At 43.4% G+C, this 20,019-nt stretch overlaps 1 protein-coding gene across 1 annotated transcript in view; it reads left to right on the top strand.

Annotated features, from left to right (window-relative positions):
• Positions 1–2,143: 2,143 nt before the first annotated feature.
• Positions 2,144–20,019, top strand: part of LOC127437002 (acetyl-CoA carboxylase 1-like) — a 116,553-nt gene continuing 98,677 nt past the window's right edge. Inside the window, 2 exon segments of the mRNA XM_051691585.1 lie at positions 2,144–2,325; positions 13,664–13,919. Coding sequence (XP_051547545.1) covers positions 13,693–13,919 — 227 coding nt within the window. The 5' untranslated portion in view covers positions 2,144–2,325; positions 13,664–13,692.

Below are 20,019 nucleotides of genomic sequence, written 5' to 3'. Positions count from 1 at the left end.
GACTGTGAAACAAACTAGGGGAACACTCTGTGTTTTGTGTATCTGATTGACCATGTGTTCTTTGGGGAACTGCATTCAGATATATCAGAAGTATTGCTGCATAAGACATTCAGCACATTTGGTCCAATCAACTCTACAGTATGTGGGTTTTTATAGAGACCTCGTGATGCTTGCAGTATGCTTATTTCAGCTTTTATGAATGCATAGTTCACATGAATAGTTTTATGTATTTATATAAGAGAGAGGTTGCCATAATATTCTTCACATGTTCATATGAAGATAAAGGTACATTTGTTATCAAAGTTCATGTTGCTACATCTCAGGCTTTGATAATCACAGCAAGTAAAGCTGGAATGCTGAAATATTAGCCACATTAGAGAAAGACTGCCTGGATTAAAAATCCTGTGAATGATAGTTCTCAGATTTTGGCTTCTTTAGGTGATGGATTGAGAAGTAAAATTGTATTTTAATCTTACTCTGTGCAACATATTACATGCAATAAAAATCACAGTTTTAAGGCAACCTCTCAACAGTCTTCAAGTGCAATCAGCTTCATTAACTATTAATTGTGTGAACCAGAAGTGATGAAGAGAAATAAAGCACATAAGATGATAGCATTATTATCACTATCACTATCATCTGGCATTATATTAGACAATGGTAGTTATCAGCCTTCAGCACCAGAACAAAGTGCTACAATTGAAACAGAAAATAGTGCTACAGTGGATAACAGGCTCACATACGTTTTTTTGTGCGATATATTGTGTTTACTCACTGGATAACTTGTGCATTCTTAGGTTATTGCATTTAAGTTACTAACATTAGATTCCATCTATTCTGCCTATTACAATTGTACTCTCAGTAAATACAGAATATTGTATTGTAGCACTGTTAGGTCATGAATAACTGATATTGATACTGTATGTTATTTGTGATTTTTGGAGCAACCCACCAAATCAGACTGCTTGTAAATGTAACTTGGGCAATAAACTTGAATACAGATTCACATTTTACATAAAAATGGCAATGCTGCACAATGAAAGCTGCTGCTCAGTAATTTCCAATTAAATGATTTACTCCATCTAATCTATCATCTGTTTCCCATCTAGCAACCACCAGAACACCTTAGCAAACACTTAGCATCACTCAACTAACCACTTAAAGGAATATTCCGGGTTCAATACAAGTCAAGCTCAATCAACAGCATTTGTGGCATAATATTGAATACAAATTATTTAAAAAAGCACAAATCGAGGCATTTAAAGGGTTTAAAGAAGAAATGTGAAGTTTATAATTTTATAAAAGCACTTACATTAATTCTGTCAGAACTTGTGGATTATTTCAGCTGTAAAGTTGTTAAAATCGTCGTTTTTACTGACATTTTAGGGTTTACCACATTAGGTTGTCATGGCATTCAAGTTTTAAAAAATGGATATAACTTTACACAGAAAAGGTTAGTAAGTGATTGTATCACACTAAAATCATGTTAACACGCATATTGTTTACATTTTGTGGCTTTGCTTTTGAAACAGTGAGTATTTGAATGTTTATGGATTGGCCCCCATTCACTTCCATTGTAAGAGCCTCACTGTTACAGATTTTTGCTTCTTTTTTCTTTCTTTCTTTTTTTTTTTAAAGAAAAATAGGGGAAAATCTAAATAAATGTTTGTGGTAATCAACTTTATGCCACAGTTGCAGATACTGAACCCGGAATATTCCCTTGAAACACATTAGCAACCATCCAGAATACCCTAGCAACCACATTTTTTTTTTTTTTTTTTACTTTTCAGACAAGGCCACCATTAAAGACTTTTTGTCAGGCCACCATTAAAAGTTTGTCTTGACGAATTGTCTTGTTCATATATTAACACTCCACATTCCATATATTAATTTCCCCTTCATAAAATGTAAAAATAATTTTTAATTAGCTTTTTTACGCAACAATGGTCAGAATCAGATCACACTATGACAGAAACACGTGGGTCAAACGGACAGTCAACTCATTGGGCACACCTTCGTGTTCATTTGCATGCGTGGCCCCGCCCCGAGACAAAGCGGGCAATATGATTGGTCCCTCTTATGCATCGTGAGTCGTTGAATCGGGGATGTCAAAGGTTATCGTCCAGAAGTAACCCCCAAAACGTATCACACCACCGTGTTGTTGTCAAAAAGGCTGAAACTACAGAGCCCTCAGCAGTATGTTGCTATATAGCATATTATTCAACAGCGGAGGGGAGACATGCTTCACTTAGAAGGGAATTCATTCAGTAGATATTTAACGTCATGATAAACGCATCAGAATTGCTTGCAGACTCTTTTCGCACGGTGAGTACATACGCTTGTTACTGACACCGGCCGCCTGTTAAGGGCCGTTCAAACCGAATACGTCACACTGTGTCATACGTTTTACGAAAGATAACATGCATAACATATGATAATGACTATTCTAATGATGAGCGGGCACAGTAGAGGCACTGTTAAAAGAGATGTTTAAACGGTGTGTTACACATGGTTGAGAAGATATGTCCTGATGCGCTCTGACAAGTTGATCTGGTTAATCAGGCTGGATGAGGTGTGCACGGTTATATTTTTATATGTGGCAGCCCTGCAGATGAGGTGCTAAATCAAGGCATACTGATCAAGCCAGATATTGAAGAAAAGTCAAGAGTGTTACGCTTACAAAAAGTATTGTGGCTGTACCATGGGACAGATAGTGTACGATGGTGATACAATGGTACTTTGATATGTGCCGTCCTACTGAATGACTACCATAGTCGTGTACCATGGTATTTCCGTGGTGCTCCAAGCTGCTTTACCGTATAGAATACTATAGTACCATGGTTTCATGTCCAAACATTTTGATATTGCCATGACAGCATGTCCAGAAATATGGTATAACCATGGTAATGGTTGTACGTAACTCAAATAAAATAAAATCAAATCACTTTTATTGTCACACAACCATATACACAAGTGCAATGGTGTGTGAAATTCTTGGGTGCAGTTCCGATCAACATAGCAGTCGTGACAGTGATGAGACATATACAAATTTACATTAACATCAAATTAACACAACACAATTTAAAGTCTAATATACACATAATTACACACAACACAATATACAAATAATAACATACAATGTACATTATACAATACACACAATATAGATACACATTATTCAATAATAAAAAAAAGTATATATAGTAGTATATATAGAATGTACAGTAGGTTGTAATGTACTGTATTGACATTCAGGCTGTCGGTTGATAGTCAGTTGCCAGTGTGTTTTTAAGAGAATATAATTTATGACAGTCCAGTGTGAGATAATAAGATTAATAAAGTGCAGTGCTGATGTATATTGATCGTGAGAGATCAAGAGTTCAAAAGTCTGATTGCTTGGGGGAAGAAGCTGTCATGAAGTCGGCTGGTGCGGGTCCTGATGCTGCGATACCGCCTGCCTGATGGTAGCAGTGAGAGCAGCCCATGGCTCGGGTGGCTGGAGTCTCTGATGATCCTCCGAGCTTTTTTCACACACCGCCTGGTGTATATGTCCTGGAAGAGGGAAGCTCACCTCCGATGATGTGTCTGGCAGTTCGCACCACCCTTTGCAGGGCTTTGCATTTGTGGGCAGTGCTATTGCCGTACCAGACGGAGATGCAGCCAGTCAGGATGCTCTCTACAGTGCTGGTGTAGAACCGTGTGAGGATGTGGCGGTTCATTCCAAACTTCCTCAGCCGTCTCAGGAAGAAGAGGCGCTGATGAGCCTTCTTCACAACGGCCTCAGTGTGGACAGACCATGTGAGTTCCTCAGTGATGTGGACACCCAAGAACTTGAAACTGCTGACTCTCTCCACTGGTGCTCCATTGATGTTGATGGGGCTGTGTTCTCTTTCTCTTCTCCTGAAGCTCCTTTGTCTTGCTGACGTTGAGGGAGAGGTTGTGCTCCTGACACCAGCGTGTCAGAGTTTCATCATTGTCAGTGATCAGACCTACCACCGTCGTATCATCAGCAAACGTAATGATGGCATTGGAGCTGTGTGTTGCCACACAGTCACGTGTGTACAGGTAAGCACAGCTCTGCGGGGCTCCAGTGTTGAGGGTCAGTGATGAGATTTTACTGCCCATTCTAACCACCTGGCGTCTGCTTGACAGGAAGTCGAGGATCCAGCTGCAAAGCCAGCTGTTTGAGCCCAGAGCCCGGAATTTCTCATCAAGCTTGGAGGGCACTATGGTGTTGAATGCTGAGCTGTAGTCTACAAACAGCATTCTCACATAAGTGTTCCTTTTTTCCAGGTGGGAGAGAGCAGTGTGTATTGTAGATGCAATGGCATCATCAGTGGAGCTGTTGTTGCGGTAAGCAAACTGTAATGGGTCCAGTAATGGAGGCAGCACAGAACAGATGTAATCTCTGATTAGTCTCTCAAAGCATTTGCTGATGATGGGGGTCAGAGCAACAGGGTGCCAGTTATTTAAGGAAGTGATTTTGGATTGCTTTGGTACAGGCACAATGGTGGACGTTTTAAAGCTTGTGGGGACTACAGACAAAGAGAGGGAAAGGTTGAAAATGTCCGTAAAAACACCAGCCAGTTGGTTCGCGCACGCTCTGATTATGCGGCCCGGAATGCCGTCTGGACCCGCGGCTTTACAGATATTCACCCGTCGGAAGGATCGGGTTACATCCGCTGCAGAGACAGAGAGTGAACTAACCCCTGTAGGTTTGGCTGCGAGAGCTCTCTCTGCAAGGGCTGTGTTATTTCCCTTGAACCGTGCATAAAGTATTTAGCTCATCCGGGAGAGAGGCAGCGGTGTTCACGGCGGAGTTTTTATTCCCTTTAAAGTCCATGATGATATTAATTCCCTGCCACATGCTTCTAGAGTTGGTGGTGTTAAACTGTCCTTCAATCTTGTTCCTGTACTGGCGTTTTGCTGCTCTGATAGTTTTTTGGAAGGCGTAACTGGCTTGTTTATGCTCTTCCGCATTCCCGGAATTAAAAGCGGAGGTCCGCACATTAAGTGCCGCGCGAACATCGCTATTAATCCAAGGTTTCGGGTTTGGGTAGATCTGTATTGTTTTGGACGGAACAACAGCCTCTACGCACTTTCTGATGAAACACGTTACGCTATCAGCGTAAACCTCGATGTCGTCATCAGAGGCGGACTGGAACATCTCCCAGTCCGCGTGATCAAAACAGTCTTGTAGCATAGAGTCCGATTGGTCCAACCAACACTGGATCGTTCTGAGGGTGGGTGCCTCCTGTTTCAGTTTCTGCCTGTAAGTGGGCAGAAGCAGAATGGTCTGATTTGCCAAATGGTGGGCGGGGGAGAAAAGGTTAGTAAGTGATTGTATCACACTAAAATCATGTTAACACGCATATTGTTTACATTTTGTGGCTTTGCTTTTGAAACAGTGAGTATTTGAATGTTTATGGATTGGCCCCCATTCACTTCCATTGTAAGAGCCTCACTGTTACAGATTTTTGCTTCTTTTTTCTTTCTTTCTTTCTTTTTTTAAAGAAAAATAGGGGAAAATCTAAATAAATGTTTGTGGTAATCAACTTTATGCCACAGTTGCAGATACTGAACCCGGAATATTCCCTTGAAACACATTAGCAACCATCCAGAATACCCTAGCAACCACATTTTTTTTTTTTTTTTTTACTTTTCAGACAAGGCCACCATTAAAGACTTTTTGTCAGGCCACCATTAAAAGTTTGTCTTGACGAATTGTCTTGTTCATATATTAACACTCCACATTCCATATATTAATTTCCCCTTCATAAAATGTAAAAATAATTTTTAATTAGCTTTTTTACGCAACAATGGTCAGAATCAGATCACACTATGACAGAAACACGTGGGTCAAACGGACAGTCAACTCATTGGGCACACCTTCGCGTTCATTTGCATGCGTGGCCCCGCCCCGAGACAAAGCGGGCAATATGATTGGTCCCTCTTATGCATCGTGAGTCGTTGAATCGGGGATGTCAAAGGTTATCGTCCAGAAGTAACCCCCAAAACGTATCACACCACCGTGTTGTTGTCAAAAAGGCTGAAACTACAGAGCCCTCAGCAGTATGTTGCTATATAGCATATTATTCAACAGCGGAGGGGAGACATGCTTCACTTAGAAGGGAATTCATTCAGTAGATATTTAACGTCATGATAAACGCATCAGAATTGCTTGCAGACTCTTTTCGCACGGTGAGTACATACGCTTGTTACTGACACCGGCCGCCTGTTAAGGGCCGTTCAAACCGAATACGTCACACTGTGTCATACGTTTTACGAAAGATAACATGCATAACATATGATAATGACTATTCTAATGATGAGCGGGCACAGTAGAGGCACTGTTAAAAGAGATGTTTAAACGGTGTGTTACACATGGTTGAGAAGATATGTCCTGATGCGCTCTGACAAGTTGATCTGGTTAATCAGGCTGGATGAGGTGTGCACGGTTATATTTTTATATGTGGCAGCCCTGCAGATGAGGTGCTAAATCAAGGCATACTGATCAAGCCAGATATTGAAGAAAAGTCAAGAGTGTTACGCTTACAAAAAGTATTGTGGCTGTACCATGGGACAGATAGTGTACGATGGTGATACAATGGTACTTTGATATGTGCCGTCCTACTGAATGACTACCATAGTCGTGTACCATGGTATTTCCGTGGTGCTCCAAGCTGCTTTACCGTATAGAATACTATAGTACCATGGTTTCATGTCCAAACATTTTGATATTGCCATGACAGCATGTCCAGAAATATGGTATAACCATGGTAATGGTTGTACGTAACTCAAATAAAATAAAATCAAATCACTTTTATTGTCACACAACCATATACACAAGTGCAATGGTGTGTGAAATTCTTGGGTGCAGTTCCGATCAACATAGCAGTCGTGACAGTGATGAGACATATACAAATTTACATTAACATCAAATTAACACAACACAATTTAAAGTCTAATATACACATAATTACACACAACACAATATACAAATAATAACATACAATGTACATTATACAATACACACAATATAGATACACATTATTCAATAATAAAAAAAAGTATATATAGTAGTATATATAGAATGTACAGTAGGTTGTAATGTACTGTATTGACATTCAGGCTGTCGGTTGATAGTCAGTTGCCAGTGTGTTTTTAAGAGAATATAATTTATGACAGTCCAGTGTGAGATAATAAGATTAATAAAGTGCAGTGCTGATGTATATTGATCGTGAGAGATCAAGAGTTCAAAAGTCTGATTGCTTGGGGGAAGAAGCTGTCATGAAGTCGGCTGGTGCGGGTCCTGATGCTGCGATACCGCCTGCCTGATGGTAGCAGTGAGAGCAGCCCATGGCTCGGGTGGCTGGAGTCTCTGATGATCCTCCGAGCTTTTTTCACACACCGCCTGGTGTATATGTCCTGGAAGAGGGAAGCTCACCTCCGATGATGTGTCTGGCAGTTCGCACCACCCTTTGCAGGGCTTTGCATTTGTGGGCAGTGCTATTGCCGTACCAGACGGAGATGCAGCCAGTCAGGATGCTCTCTACAGTGCTGGTGTAGAACCGTGTGAGGATGTGGCGGTTCATTCCAAACTTCCTCAGCCGTCTCAGGAAGAAGAGGCGCTGATGAGCCTTCTTCACAACGGCCTCAGTGTGGACAGACCATGTGAGTTCCTCAGTGATGTGGACACCCAAGAACTTGAAACTGCTGACTCTCTCCACTGGTGCTCCATTGATGTTGATGGGGCTGTGTTCTCTTTCTCTTCTCCTGAAGCTCCTTTGTCTTGCTGACGTTGAGGGAGAGGTTGTGCTCCTGACACCAGCGTGTCAGAGTTTCATCATTGTCAGTGATCAGACCTACCACCGTCGTATCATCAGCAAACGTAATGATGGCATTGGAGCTGTGTGTTGCCACACAGTCACGTGTGTACAGGTAAGCACAGCTCTGCGGGGCTCCAGTGTTGAGGGTCAGTGATGAGATTTTACTGCCCATTCTAACCACCTGGCGTCTGCTTGACAGGAAGTCGAGGATCCAGCTGCAAAGCCAGCTGTTTGAGCCCAGAGCCCGGAATTTCTCATCAAGCTTGGAGGGCACTATGGTGTTGAATGCTGAGCTGTAGTCTACAAACAGCATTCTCACATAAGTGTTCCTTTTTTCCAGGTGGGAGAGAGCAGTGTGTATTGTAGATGCAATGGCATCATCAGTGGAGCTGTTGTTGCGGTAAGCAAACTGTAATGGGTCCAGTAATGGAGGCAGCACAGAACAGATGTAATCTCTGATTAGTCTCTCAAAGCATTTGCTGATGATGGGGGTCAGAGCAACAGGGTGCCAGTTATTTAAGGAAGTGATTTTGGATTGCTTTGGTACAGGCACAATGGTGGACGTTTTAAAGCTTGTGGGGACTACAGACAAAGAGAGGGAAAGGTTGAAAATGTCCGTAAAAACACCAGCCAGTTGGTTCGCGCACGCTCTGATTATGCGGCCCGGAATGCCGTCTGGACCCGCGGCTTTACAGATATTCACCCGTCGGAAGGATCGGGTTACATCCGCTGCAGAGACAGAGAGTGAACTAACCCCTGTAGGTTTGGCTGCGAGAGCTCTCTCTGCAAGGGCTGTGTTATTTCCCTTGAACCGTGCATAAAGTATTTAGCTCATCCGGGAGAGAGGCAGCGGTGTTCACGGCGGAGTTTTTATTCCCTTTAAAGTCCATGATGATATTAATTCCCTGCCACATGCTTCTAGAGTTGGTGGTGTTAAACTGTCCTTCAATCTTGTTCCTGTACTGGCGTTTTGCTGCTCTGATAGTTTTTTGGAAGGCGTAACTGGCTTGTTTATGCTCTTCCGCATTCCCGGAATTAAAAGCGGAGGTCCGCACATTAAGTGCCGCGCGAACATCGCTATTAATCCAAGGTTTCGGGTTTGGGTAGATCTGTATTGTTTTGGACGGAACAACAGCCTCTACGCACTTTCTGATGAAACACGTTACGCTATCAGCGTAAACCTCGATGTCGTCATCAGAGGCGGACTGGAACATCTCCCAGTCCGCGTGATCAAAACAGTCTTGTAGCATAGAGTCCGATTGGTCCAACCAACACTGGATCGTTCTGAGGGTGGGTGCCTCCTGTTTCAGTTTCTGCCTGTAAGTGGGCAGAAGCAGAATGGTCTGATTTGCCAAATGGTGGGCGGGGGAGGGATTTGTAGCCATCCCGGAAGGGAGAGTAGCAATGGTCCAAAACCGGTCCCCTCATGTGTTAAAACTGATGTGTTGGTGGTATTTTGGTGCAACTGATTTAAAATTGGCTTTTTTAAAGTCCCCGGTCACAATGAACGCAGCCTCAGGGTGTGTGGTTTCCTGCTTACTTATAATCCCGTACAGTTCCTTGAGTGCCCGGTCTGTGTCGGCTTGTGGGGGGATGTACACAGCTGTGATAATGACCGCTGTGAATTCCCTCGGTAGCCAGAATGGTCGACACAGAAGCATGAGAAATTCCAGATCAGGAGAGCAGAAAGACTTGATAGAATGTACGTTCCTCTGATCACACCTGGATTTGTTGATCATAAAACATACACCACCACCTCTGCTTTTACCTGAGAGGTCTTTCGCTCTGTCCGCTCGGTGCACGGAGAACCCCGCGGGTTCGATGGCTGAGTCTGGAATCTCCGCAGACATCCAAGTTTCTGTAAGGCAGATAATGCAGCAGTCCCTTGTCTCTCGTTGGAAAGAGATCCGCGCTCTCAGTTTGCAGAGCTTGTTGTCCAGAGATTGAACATTTGCCAGTAGAATACTGGGTAGCGTGGGTCGGTTTGTGCGACGTCTTACTCTGATGAGAACGCCGGCTCTGTTTCCCCTTTTCCTTCTGCGTTTTTGCGGCCGGGTAGCCCAGACAAAGGGCTCCACTGGTGTGTTTGGAAACAGCGGGTCGGCATTGAGGAATTTGAAGTCCAGTTTACGGTGTGTAATTGCAGAACCAATGTCCAAAAGTGTCTGTCTGTCGTAGACAATAAGGCAGACAACATCCAAGACAAAAAACATAAGAATTGTAAACAAAACAAACAAAAAACTACAATGTTGTTTCGGAGCTCGCAATGCAGCAGCCATACTTGGCGCCATCTTGAGTCCAATCTGATGACTGCTTAAAAAAAAATAAAAAAAATACTGTTCAGAAAAGTGTCCAAAGAAATCCTTAGTTGTACCATGGTACAATTTTATTAGTATACATTTGTCTATTTTATACATAATGGACTACTGAATTTTGATAACTGGTGTTTTACATACTGTTTACGTACAATCTGATAAAACAAGTTCCAACACGCTTTTCTTGTGTATCCTCATAGACTCACAAATTACGTGAACTTGCATATCTGTCTGTCATGTGGTAGTTAATAAATCACTAGGGCACCTCACTAACAGAAAAATACTTTAAAGTACCGTGGTACTATCATGATTGCTGGGATATGTACCATGGCACTATGGTATTTTTTGTGGTACCTTGGAATACCATGTAAGTGCCATGATGCTTGAGTAGAATCATTCAGTACCATGATATGTCAAAGTACCATGGTAATTCCTAGGGCTTTGTATTGATGCAGATTTCCTATTTTGATTAAATTCTGATTCATAATCAATACGATTTTATTAGCTTCTGATTCATTTGGGTAAATTTCAGTTATAATGTCCATTTTGCTAACATATGAAATAAATTATCTCTCAACTAAAGCTGTAATTTATACATGGGAACCTTCTGTCTTGGTCTTTTTTTAAATTAACAACAGGGCCCAAACTATGTAGTCCAATTGCTAGGCCTTTTTTATTTAACAGATATATTGATTAACACAACCAAAACTGAAGTCAATTAAATTTTAAAGTAAATGATCGATCTTTTGATTTTACGAATCTTGAATGGAATCATTTAAATGAAGATAGCAATTAATTGGAACATTAAAGAGTTAGTTCACTCAAAAATAAAAATTCTCATCATTTACTCACCCTCATGCCATCCCAGATATGTTTGACTTTCTTCCTTCTGCAGAACACAAATGAAGATTTTTAGAAGAATATTTCAGATCTGTAGGTCTATACATTGCAAGTGGATGGTGATCAGCACTTTGCCTGTGAATGATTATCCCATAGATGGCTTTGCTAAGACTGAGCGGTGTCCGTATATTAAACCACCTCAGCGATTGGCAGCTGTTTGCGCAATCTGAGGAGTTGACGTAAGCATAGGGATCTGGTGCTTGCTGCTTGGAACATTTAGGCCTCTGAGTCAATTGGGCAGAGAGTATCTTGGTGCCCAGCCAACAAGTTTCCCTCTTAAGTATAAAATTTGACTCTGTGTATTCTCCAATGCTTGACAAAGTTGAAGCTATGAGACTCTCTGCTGCTGCGACAATTCAAGTGGCTTGCAAATTGGAGAACACCTTCGTTTTGTCAGGTTCGGGAAGGTTTGGGAAGGTCTGGAAAACCATGCTGTTGTTTGCACCGAAGTGGCACAACCGCTCTTTGTGTCCAGAGCTGGTATAGCTGTTGGATAATCCTCCATGGAAAATTCCCTGAGGAGAAATCTGCTCCAGCAAGCTCGAGACACAATCCAGTATCCCCAGCATTAGCTGTGGAGACTCCATGTCTGGCTCTTTAATGAGGTTGATCAGACACTTGGGGGTTGTCGCAGTCAGTGCTCGACACCATATTACAAGCCAGAGCTCCCTCGATGAGGTGGCTCTACACTTTGAAATGGCTCCTTTTCATTGCCTGGTATCCCTCCCAAGGCAAGGTCCCAACACGTTTCCCTGTGCAGACAGTGCTCTGCTCTTTACAGGAACATTTGGATGCAGGACTCTCTCTGTGTTTGTCACTAGGCAAACACACTTTGGTCAGCAAATTCTTATGGGAAGCCCTCTCGCCCATGTCCTCAGTTTGAGCCGTTTGATGTGGTAAACGTACACATACTCTTGTTAAAGAGTGTGCTGCTGCTCTCATCGGCTATAGTAAAACATGCCGGGGACCTACAGGCCCTGTCAGTCAAAGACTCTTGTTTAGAGTTTGGACTGGGCAAACCTTTTGTAAAAGGCAGTCCTTAATCCTAGAGAAGATTATGTGCCCAAGGTTTTGGCCATTTCCTTCAGGGTTTTGTTTGGTGAGGGCACTGTTGTCAAAAAAGCTCTTTGTTTGTATCAGAAGCCACGCAAAAGGTTTGGCCGTCTCCCAGCACAGGCTTTCTCACTGGGTTGTTGAGGCCATTGTGCTTGTTTGATTCACAAGGCCAGCAGTGCCCAAGTGGTGTTAAAGCGCATTCTACTAGGAGCATGGCTTCTTCCTGGGCTTGGGAGAACGGGGTGTCTCTAGAAGACACCTATCTGGCAGCAGGCTTGTATTCCTCCTAACACTTTTGCTAGGTTCTATAATCTGGACGTTTTTCTCCCTCTCTTCCCAGATACTGTCGGCGCAGGTGGGTTAAAATGTCAATTTTTCATTACCCGGACTGGCTAGTGTCATTGCTTGTAGTGTTGCCAGGCTTATGACCTGGGCATTTCTCTCTCTTCCCACTCTGATGTGGTGATGAGTTCATTCTCAATGTTTTACACCACCCTATTGGCTAGTGAGCATTGTTCTGATGTGTCTGAATGAGTAGCACAGTGTAATGGTTTACCATTCCCATAGCGTCAGCTACTGACGCAGCATCAAGAGACTAACTTTAAACGGAACGTCTCGGTTACAAATGTAACCTTGACTCCCTGAAAGAAGGGAATAAGACACTGTATAGCTTTGCTGCACTAATGATTTCTTGCTGTTTAGGGGCCCAGAGATTGCTCTTCCCTTTTGTTTAAAAATCCTGATAAAATGACACTATGCTCTGGTTTATATGCCTGTGATGTGCGCATAAATTGGGAGCATCAAGTGCCATCTGCCAATAGATGGCCTGATTCTATATGGGGTTCAGAGATTGTGACTCCTTGGAGGAGTTCTCATAGCATCAGCTACTGATGCACCATCTCATTCCCTTCCTTCAGGGAACCAAGGTTACATTTGTAACAGAGACTTAAACAAAACGGACATGCTTTTTTATCCTTCCTTTTTTATGTCAAATTCTCTCAGCAGATCATTGGAAAATATCTGATTAATTAAAATTATTCAAGAAATGTTTTAGTCGGTGGGAGCACCCTCAATTCGGGAGTGGTGCGAAGAGATGGGAAGGGTGGCAGCCTTCGAAGAGGTATCATGTAGAAGGCTGGGGATATGGGATTCTTTTTTTGGGAAATGGGGTAGATATTTGACGTTTTTGGGGGGGCTCTCGCAGTGGGTCTGTGGAGAGAGAGGTATAGTTTAGAGTTGTATGTTTATTATAGGTGTATATGTGTGTGTGTGTGTGTGTGTGTGTGTATATATATATATATATATTATATTATTTTATTCTCTGTAAATGTGTGTACTTATGTAAGTCCACTGGGATGTTCTTGATTGGGGAGGGGAAGTAGTGGGTATTAATGTTGAATCACTGTATATATGTTTTGTTTTTCTTTGTTTTGAAAATTAATAAAAATGTTAATCACAAAAAAAGAAATGTTTGTTAAACTTGATACAAATTGATTTAGTAACTTTATTCATTGGTTATTAGACTTGAATATGAACTGATGATTCATCTTTCTTCTGCTCTAGTGCTTGCAGTCTGCCAGTGTCGCCTACCCATGGCAAAGAAGGATTCGGTGGAGACAAAGCTGCCAGCTGTGACTGCACTGCACTCTCGCTTCATCGTGGGCTCTGTGTCAGAGGAGAACTCCGAGGATGAAACCACTGGAAAGCTAGACCTGCAGATGGAGGACAATCAGTGTTCCCTTTCTCCCTCCTCTGTCAGCTCAGACAGCACTTATGAGATGGGCTTTGAAAGTCTGGATGGCCCCTTACACAACATAAGGTCAGAGATGCTTTCTGCTCAACTTTTCACTTATTGTGACATTAATGTCTGATTTCACCTTATTATATATCGAATTCATGCTTGCCGTCTTTGGTGCTTAAGAATAGGGGCATGGCTTTTGAAAAAGAGTGGTTAATAAATGAGCCTAGTTTTGGTTGTCTAATGTAAGGAATAGTTCTCTTAAAAAAAAAAAAAAGAAAAATATCATCTTTTACTCTTTCACATGTCATTCCAAACTTTCATTTTGGAAAGTTTGGAATGACATGACTTACTTTTCTCTGCCTCGCTGTTGAAGATGCTCTCGTGAATGGGTTCCTCGCTGTAGACGCTCGTCATTGATCAACACAATGCTTCAGCGAAACACCTACCTGCTTCCTGCTGCGTTCTGGCAGGAATGACTGTATCCTTTTAATTGTATATTATATTTGTATCACAAAAAGAGCCGCTTGCGTGTAACATCTTTTTCAAGATGGCGTTCCACAAGTGTTCCATATGCGAGTGGCACATCCCGCCTTCAGATGAACATGAGAGCTATGTTCGTTGCCTAGGCTGCGCCCACACCGGAGCAGCTCTCATGAAGACAGACTGCCCTCACTGCGAGGGCATGAGTCTCCGGACCCTACGCTCTCGGATCGCTCTCGGCTCGCCCTCATTATGAGGGACGATTCAGCCTTTTGCACACTCCCACCCGCCTTCTCTGTGTTAGATCCCGAGGGACCACATAAGGAGGCATGGTGGGGCCGCAAGGTTGAGATGGATGAATCAGAGGAGGATTTTGTGCCGGCGCAAGCAATGCAAGCCCCTCAATCTTCAGATTTAGCACCCTTGTCTGTGAAATTTGCTTGTGATAAGCTCTGGCCCTCTATTGGAGTGCACTGCCTCATCATGTTTGCCGGTTCTGACGATGGGGATGAAATGTGTCCCTTGTAGCTTCAGGTTAGTGGCCCACAGAGGATGTTGCCACTCCTTCCCCCACAGAGGGTGAGGAGCATGCACATGGCACTGACAAGGAGCTTCTTCATGTCCTCGTTAGGGCAGTAGAACTGTCTCAAATGGTCTAGCAAGCCAGGAAAATCTTGCCTGGATGAGTGTTTTCTGTAGGCCGGCTGTTGTCAGTAGACCGCGGTCAGGCAAACTGCACCATTCTTTCCAGAGGTCCACACAGAGCTACTCGTTGTCTCTGCCGTTCTCACCCTCCAGCTGGTTTGTTTGGCAATGTCATGGAAGGTTTTGCTTCCCAACCGTTTCACCATGAACTGTGAGATGCACACACATTCATACGCTGTTCACTCCCTGCCGGAATGTTACACAAATGTTGTTTCTCTGTGTTGTGTTCACATACAGTGCATTCAGAAAGTATTCAGACCCTTTAATTTTTTTCACATTTTGTTATGTTGCAGCCTTATGCTAAAATGCTTCAAATTATTTATTTTTTTCACATCAATCTACACTCCATACCCCATAATGACCAAGCAAAAACCTGATTTTTGAATACTTTGCAAATTTATTAAAAATAAAAAACTGAGGTGCCTGGGTAGCTCAGCAAGCAAAGGTGCTGACTACCACACCTGGAGTCGCAATTTCAAATCCAGGGCATACTGAGTGACTCCAGTCAGGCTTCCTAAGCAACCAATTGGCCCTGTTGCTAGGGTGGGTAGAGTCATGTTGGGTTAACCTCCTCGTGGTCGCTATAATGTGGTTCTTGCTCTCGGTGGGGTGCGTGGTGAGTTGTGCGTGAATGGCGCAGAGAATAGCGTGAGCCTCCACATGCGCTAGGTCTCCGTGGTAATGCGCTCAACAAGCCACGTGATAAGATGCGCAGATTGACTGTCTCAGATGCGGAGGCAACTGAGATTCATCCTCCGCCACCCAGATTGAGGTGAGTCACTACGCCACCATGAGGACTTAGAGTGCATTGGGAATTAGGCATGCCAAAATTGGGGAGAAAAGGGGAGGAAAAAAAAAAAAAGCTGAAATATCACATTGACATAAGTATTGCTATGACACTTTAAAATTAGTGAATCCCATTTTTCTGGATCATCTTTGAGATGCTTCTACACTTTGATTGGAGTCCACCTGTGGCAAATTAAATTGATTGGACATGATTTGGAAAGGCACACACCTGTCTATATAAGGTCTCACAGCTGAAAATGCATATCAGAGCAAAAACCAAGCCATGAGGTAAAAGAAACTGCCTGCAGAGTTCAGAGACAGGATTGTGTCACGGCACAGATCTGGGGAAGGCTACAAAACAATTTCTGCTGCATTGAAGGTTCACAATAACACAGTGGAACAACCAGGACTCTTCCTAGAGCTGGTCACCTGGCCAAACTGAGCAATCGGGGGAGAAGGGCCTTGGTAAGAGAGGTGAACAAGAAACCGATGGTTACACTGGTTGAGCTCCAGAGATCAAGTATGGAGATGGGAGAAACTTGCAGGAGGACAACCATCACTGCAACACTCCACAGATCTGGGCTTTATGGCAGAGTGGCCAGACGGAAGCCTCTCCTCAGTGCAAGACACATGAAAGCCCGCTTGGAATTTGCAAAAAAGCACCTAAAGAACTCTCAGACTGTGAAAAACAAGAGTCTCTGGTCTGATGAAGATTGAACTGTTTGGCTTCAATTCCAAGCGTCATGTCCGGAGGAAACCAGGCACCCCTCATCAACTGTGCAATACCATCCCAACGGTAAAGCATGGTGGTGGTAGCATCATGCTGTGGGGGTGTTTTTCAGCCGCAGGGACTAGGAGGCTGGTCAGGGTTGAAGGAAAGCTGAACACAGCAAAATGCAGAGATATCCTTAATGAAAACCTGGTCCAGAGCACCCAGGACCTCAAATTGGTCCGAAGGTTTACATTCCAACAGGATATTGACCCTAAGCACACAGCCAAGACAACACAAGAGTGGCTTAGGACAACTCTGTGAATGTCCTTGAGTGGCCTAGCCACAGCCCAGACTTGAACCCAAACAAACATCTCTGGAGAGACCTGAAAATGGCTCTCCACCGATGGTCCCCATCCAACCTGGCAGAGCTTGAGAGGATCTGCTGAGAAGAATGGCAGAAAATCCCCAAATCCAGGTGTGCAAAGCTTGCTGCATCATACCCAAAAAGACCTGAGGCTGTAATCCCTGCCAAAGGTGTTTCAACTAAGTACTGAATTAAGGGTTTGAATACTTATGTCAATGTGATTATTCTTTTTAGTAAATGTTCAAAGTTATCAAAAATCAGGTTTTTGCTTTGTCACAATGGGATATGGAGTGTAGATGTGAAAAAAAAAAATACAATAATTTAAAGCATTTTACCATAAGGTTGCAACATAAAAGTGGTCTGAATACTTTCTGAATGCACTGTAAAGAATGTTCTCACAAAAGACAAAAGCTCTTGTTGCACCTGCACGAGACACACACACACATTCACATGCTGTTCACTCCCCTGTCTGGATGTTACACAAAAAAAAAAATGCTGTGTTGTGAAAAGCGCTCGTGGTACCTGCACGAGATGCACACACATTCACACACTATTTCACAACCTCCTCCCCACAATTTGTCGGGACCAGGATGCTACACAAAATGTTGTTTCTGTGTGTTGTATTCAAATAAAGAATGTTCTCACAAAAAAAGAGATCGCTCGCTGCAACTGCAAGAGACACACACATTCTAGAAGAAGTGCTCTTCTCCCCTTCCCGCTTCTCTTACACTTACACTTTGTGCACAACCACTTCCTGGTGGTGAGCGGTGACCTATTTCTCTAGCGAGCAAGCCAACAAGCCCGTTATCCTGCTAATGGTGTTCTGTCATCTACAGTCCCTTCACGGGGTGCGCTGGTGTTTTGCGCACAGAAATTCACAATCTCCTCGCAAGAAACTCGATAGAGATTGTTCCTAACTGTGGTGCCCACAAGGGTTCTACAGCTGCTGTTTTCTTGTCCCAGAGAAAGACGGCAAGCTTCAGCCCATTTTAGATTGGAGATGCTTTAATTGTGTGCTCGCAAAGTGCCCATTCAAAACAGTTTCTCAGAAACCAATCTTGGCGCGCATCTGCCCTCAGGCTGGTTTGCGTCAATAGATCTAAGAGACGTGTACTTTCATGTGCAAATTGCACCACATCACTGGCTGTTTTTGAGATTTTTGTTTGAGGGAACTGCTTATCAATTTGGAGTCATTTTCCTGGTTCCCTGCACATTCACAAAGTGTATCGATACAGCGCTTGCTCCATTGAAGCTGAGTGGTGTGCACATTTTGAATTTCCTGATTGGCTTATTAATAGCCCGGTCTGAGGCTCCGTTGTGCAAGCACAGGAATATACTCCTCTGCCATTTGGTCTGCCTGAGCCGTAATGTCAACTGGGCGAAAAGCACATTTTCTCCCAGCCATCAGATCTCCTTTTTAGGGGTCCGACTCGACTCTGTGAGCATGCGTGCATACCTCACAAGTAAGCACGTCCAGACCTGTATCTGCCATCACACCTTTAGGTCTTTTGCACATGAGATCTCTCCAGCGCTGGCTCAAACATCATGTACCATGGCACGCCTGGCACCGGGGGTGCATGCGCATTGGCATAACTCGCCGCTGTCTGGCTGCTCTAGCTCCATAGACAGCTCCAGCCTTTTACCAGTAGGGTGTTATGCTGGGTCAGGTTTTCAGGCGAAAAGTGGTGACCACGGATGTGTCCAATACAGGCGTGTTGTGCGACAGGCACCCGGCATTCAGCACCTGGACAAGTGCGGAGAGTGCATGGCACATCAATCATCTAGAACTGCTAGCTGTCTTCCTAGCCTTGAAGGCTTTAAATTCTGACGTGGTGAATCACCATGTTCTGATTCGTTCGGACAATATGACAGTAGTAGAGAACATTTCCAGGGTGGAATTCAATCGCTGCCAATGATGAACCCCACTGGGGTGGATGCCATGACCCACAAATGGCCTATGAAATGCTAGTATGCATTTTCCCTGGTAGGCAATGTCAGAGAGGACCAGGAAACAGTTCTGTTGGTTGTGCTGAAATGGCCAAAACAGTCCTGCTTTCTGGAGATGATGGAGTTACTGGATAGCCCTCCATGGGAAATACCCCTAAAGAGGCACATCCTCTCTCTCAAGCACAGGGCACGATCTGGCATCCCCAGCCGGAGCTGTGGAATCTACACGTGTGACTCCTGAACTGAGTGCATCGAACATGCTAGAATTGGCTCAGTCGGTATTGAACACCAACTTTCAGGCTAGAGCACCGTCCACAAGATGCCTCTATGCACTGAAATGGCATGTGTTTGCACATTGGTGCTCTTCATGTGGCAAGGACCCAGTGAACTGCTCTATAGCTGAGATCCTTACATTCCTTCAAGAACGGTTAGATGCAGGTCTTACCCAGAGCATGTGAGTGGAGCAGTGATAATTTAACCTGAACAGAGAGCGCCTTTTTGAAGATTCCACTCCACTTGCTCAGGCCACTCATCGCTGCTTGCTCAACCCAGAATGTGCTTCGTGATATGCTGGTTTAGGAACCTGCGGAATAAGCAATAGGCCTGAAGTTATGGAGTTCAAACATTGTTTTAGCGAAGTTGCAAACCTTACACTTAAATGCAAAGTAAAAATCAAAGCTAAGAACGAGGAAGGAGAAGAAATCGAAAGGGAGTGGAGAGACTGTGAGAGTTAATAAAGATTCCCTTTGGAATGTTAAGCGTCACATTGCCACAAAGCAGGAGGATGTTTTACGTGAAGGCGTCCAGTGGCCCAAACAGGGCATTAAGTATTTGGGTATTTTATTCCCAGCAAATTTGTCTGATTTAGTTAGAGTTAATTTTGACCCTTTAATAAAAAGTTTTTCAAGCGATGTGGGTAGGTGGGCTTCATTACATTTATCTATGATTGGGAAGGTTAATGTTATTAAATGAATTGTATTCCAAAATTCAACTACCTGCTACAGTCTCTCCCTATAGATTTCCCCCTCTCTTATTTCAAGCAATTTGATAGCATAGTGAAGTCCTTTATTTGGAATGGTCCCAGATTACATTTCAGTAAGCTGCATAGGCCGATTGACAAAGGTAGGCTAGGCCTACCCAAGATTTTATTTTATTATTATGCATTCAGTCTCAGATATTTGGCT

This window comes from Myxocyprinus asiaticus, chromosome 4 (assembly GCF_019703515.2).
Source record: "Myxocyprinus asiaticus isolate MX2 ecotype Aquarium Trade chromosome 4, UBuf_Myxa_2, whole genome shotgun sequence".
In the NCBI taxonomy this organism is placed as follows: Eukaryota; Metazoa; Chordata; class Actinopteri; order Cypriniformes; family Catostomidae; genus Myxocyprinus; species Myxocyprinus asiaticus.
This window is presented reverse-complemented; position numbering and strand designations above follow the sequence as displayed.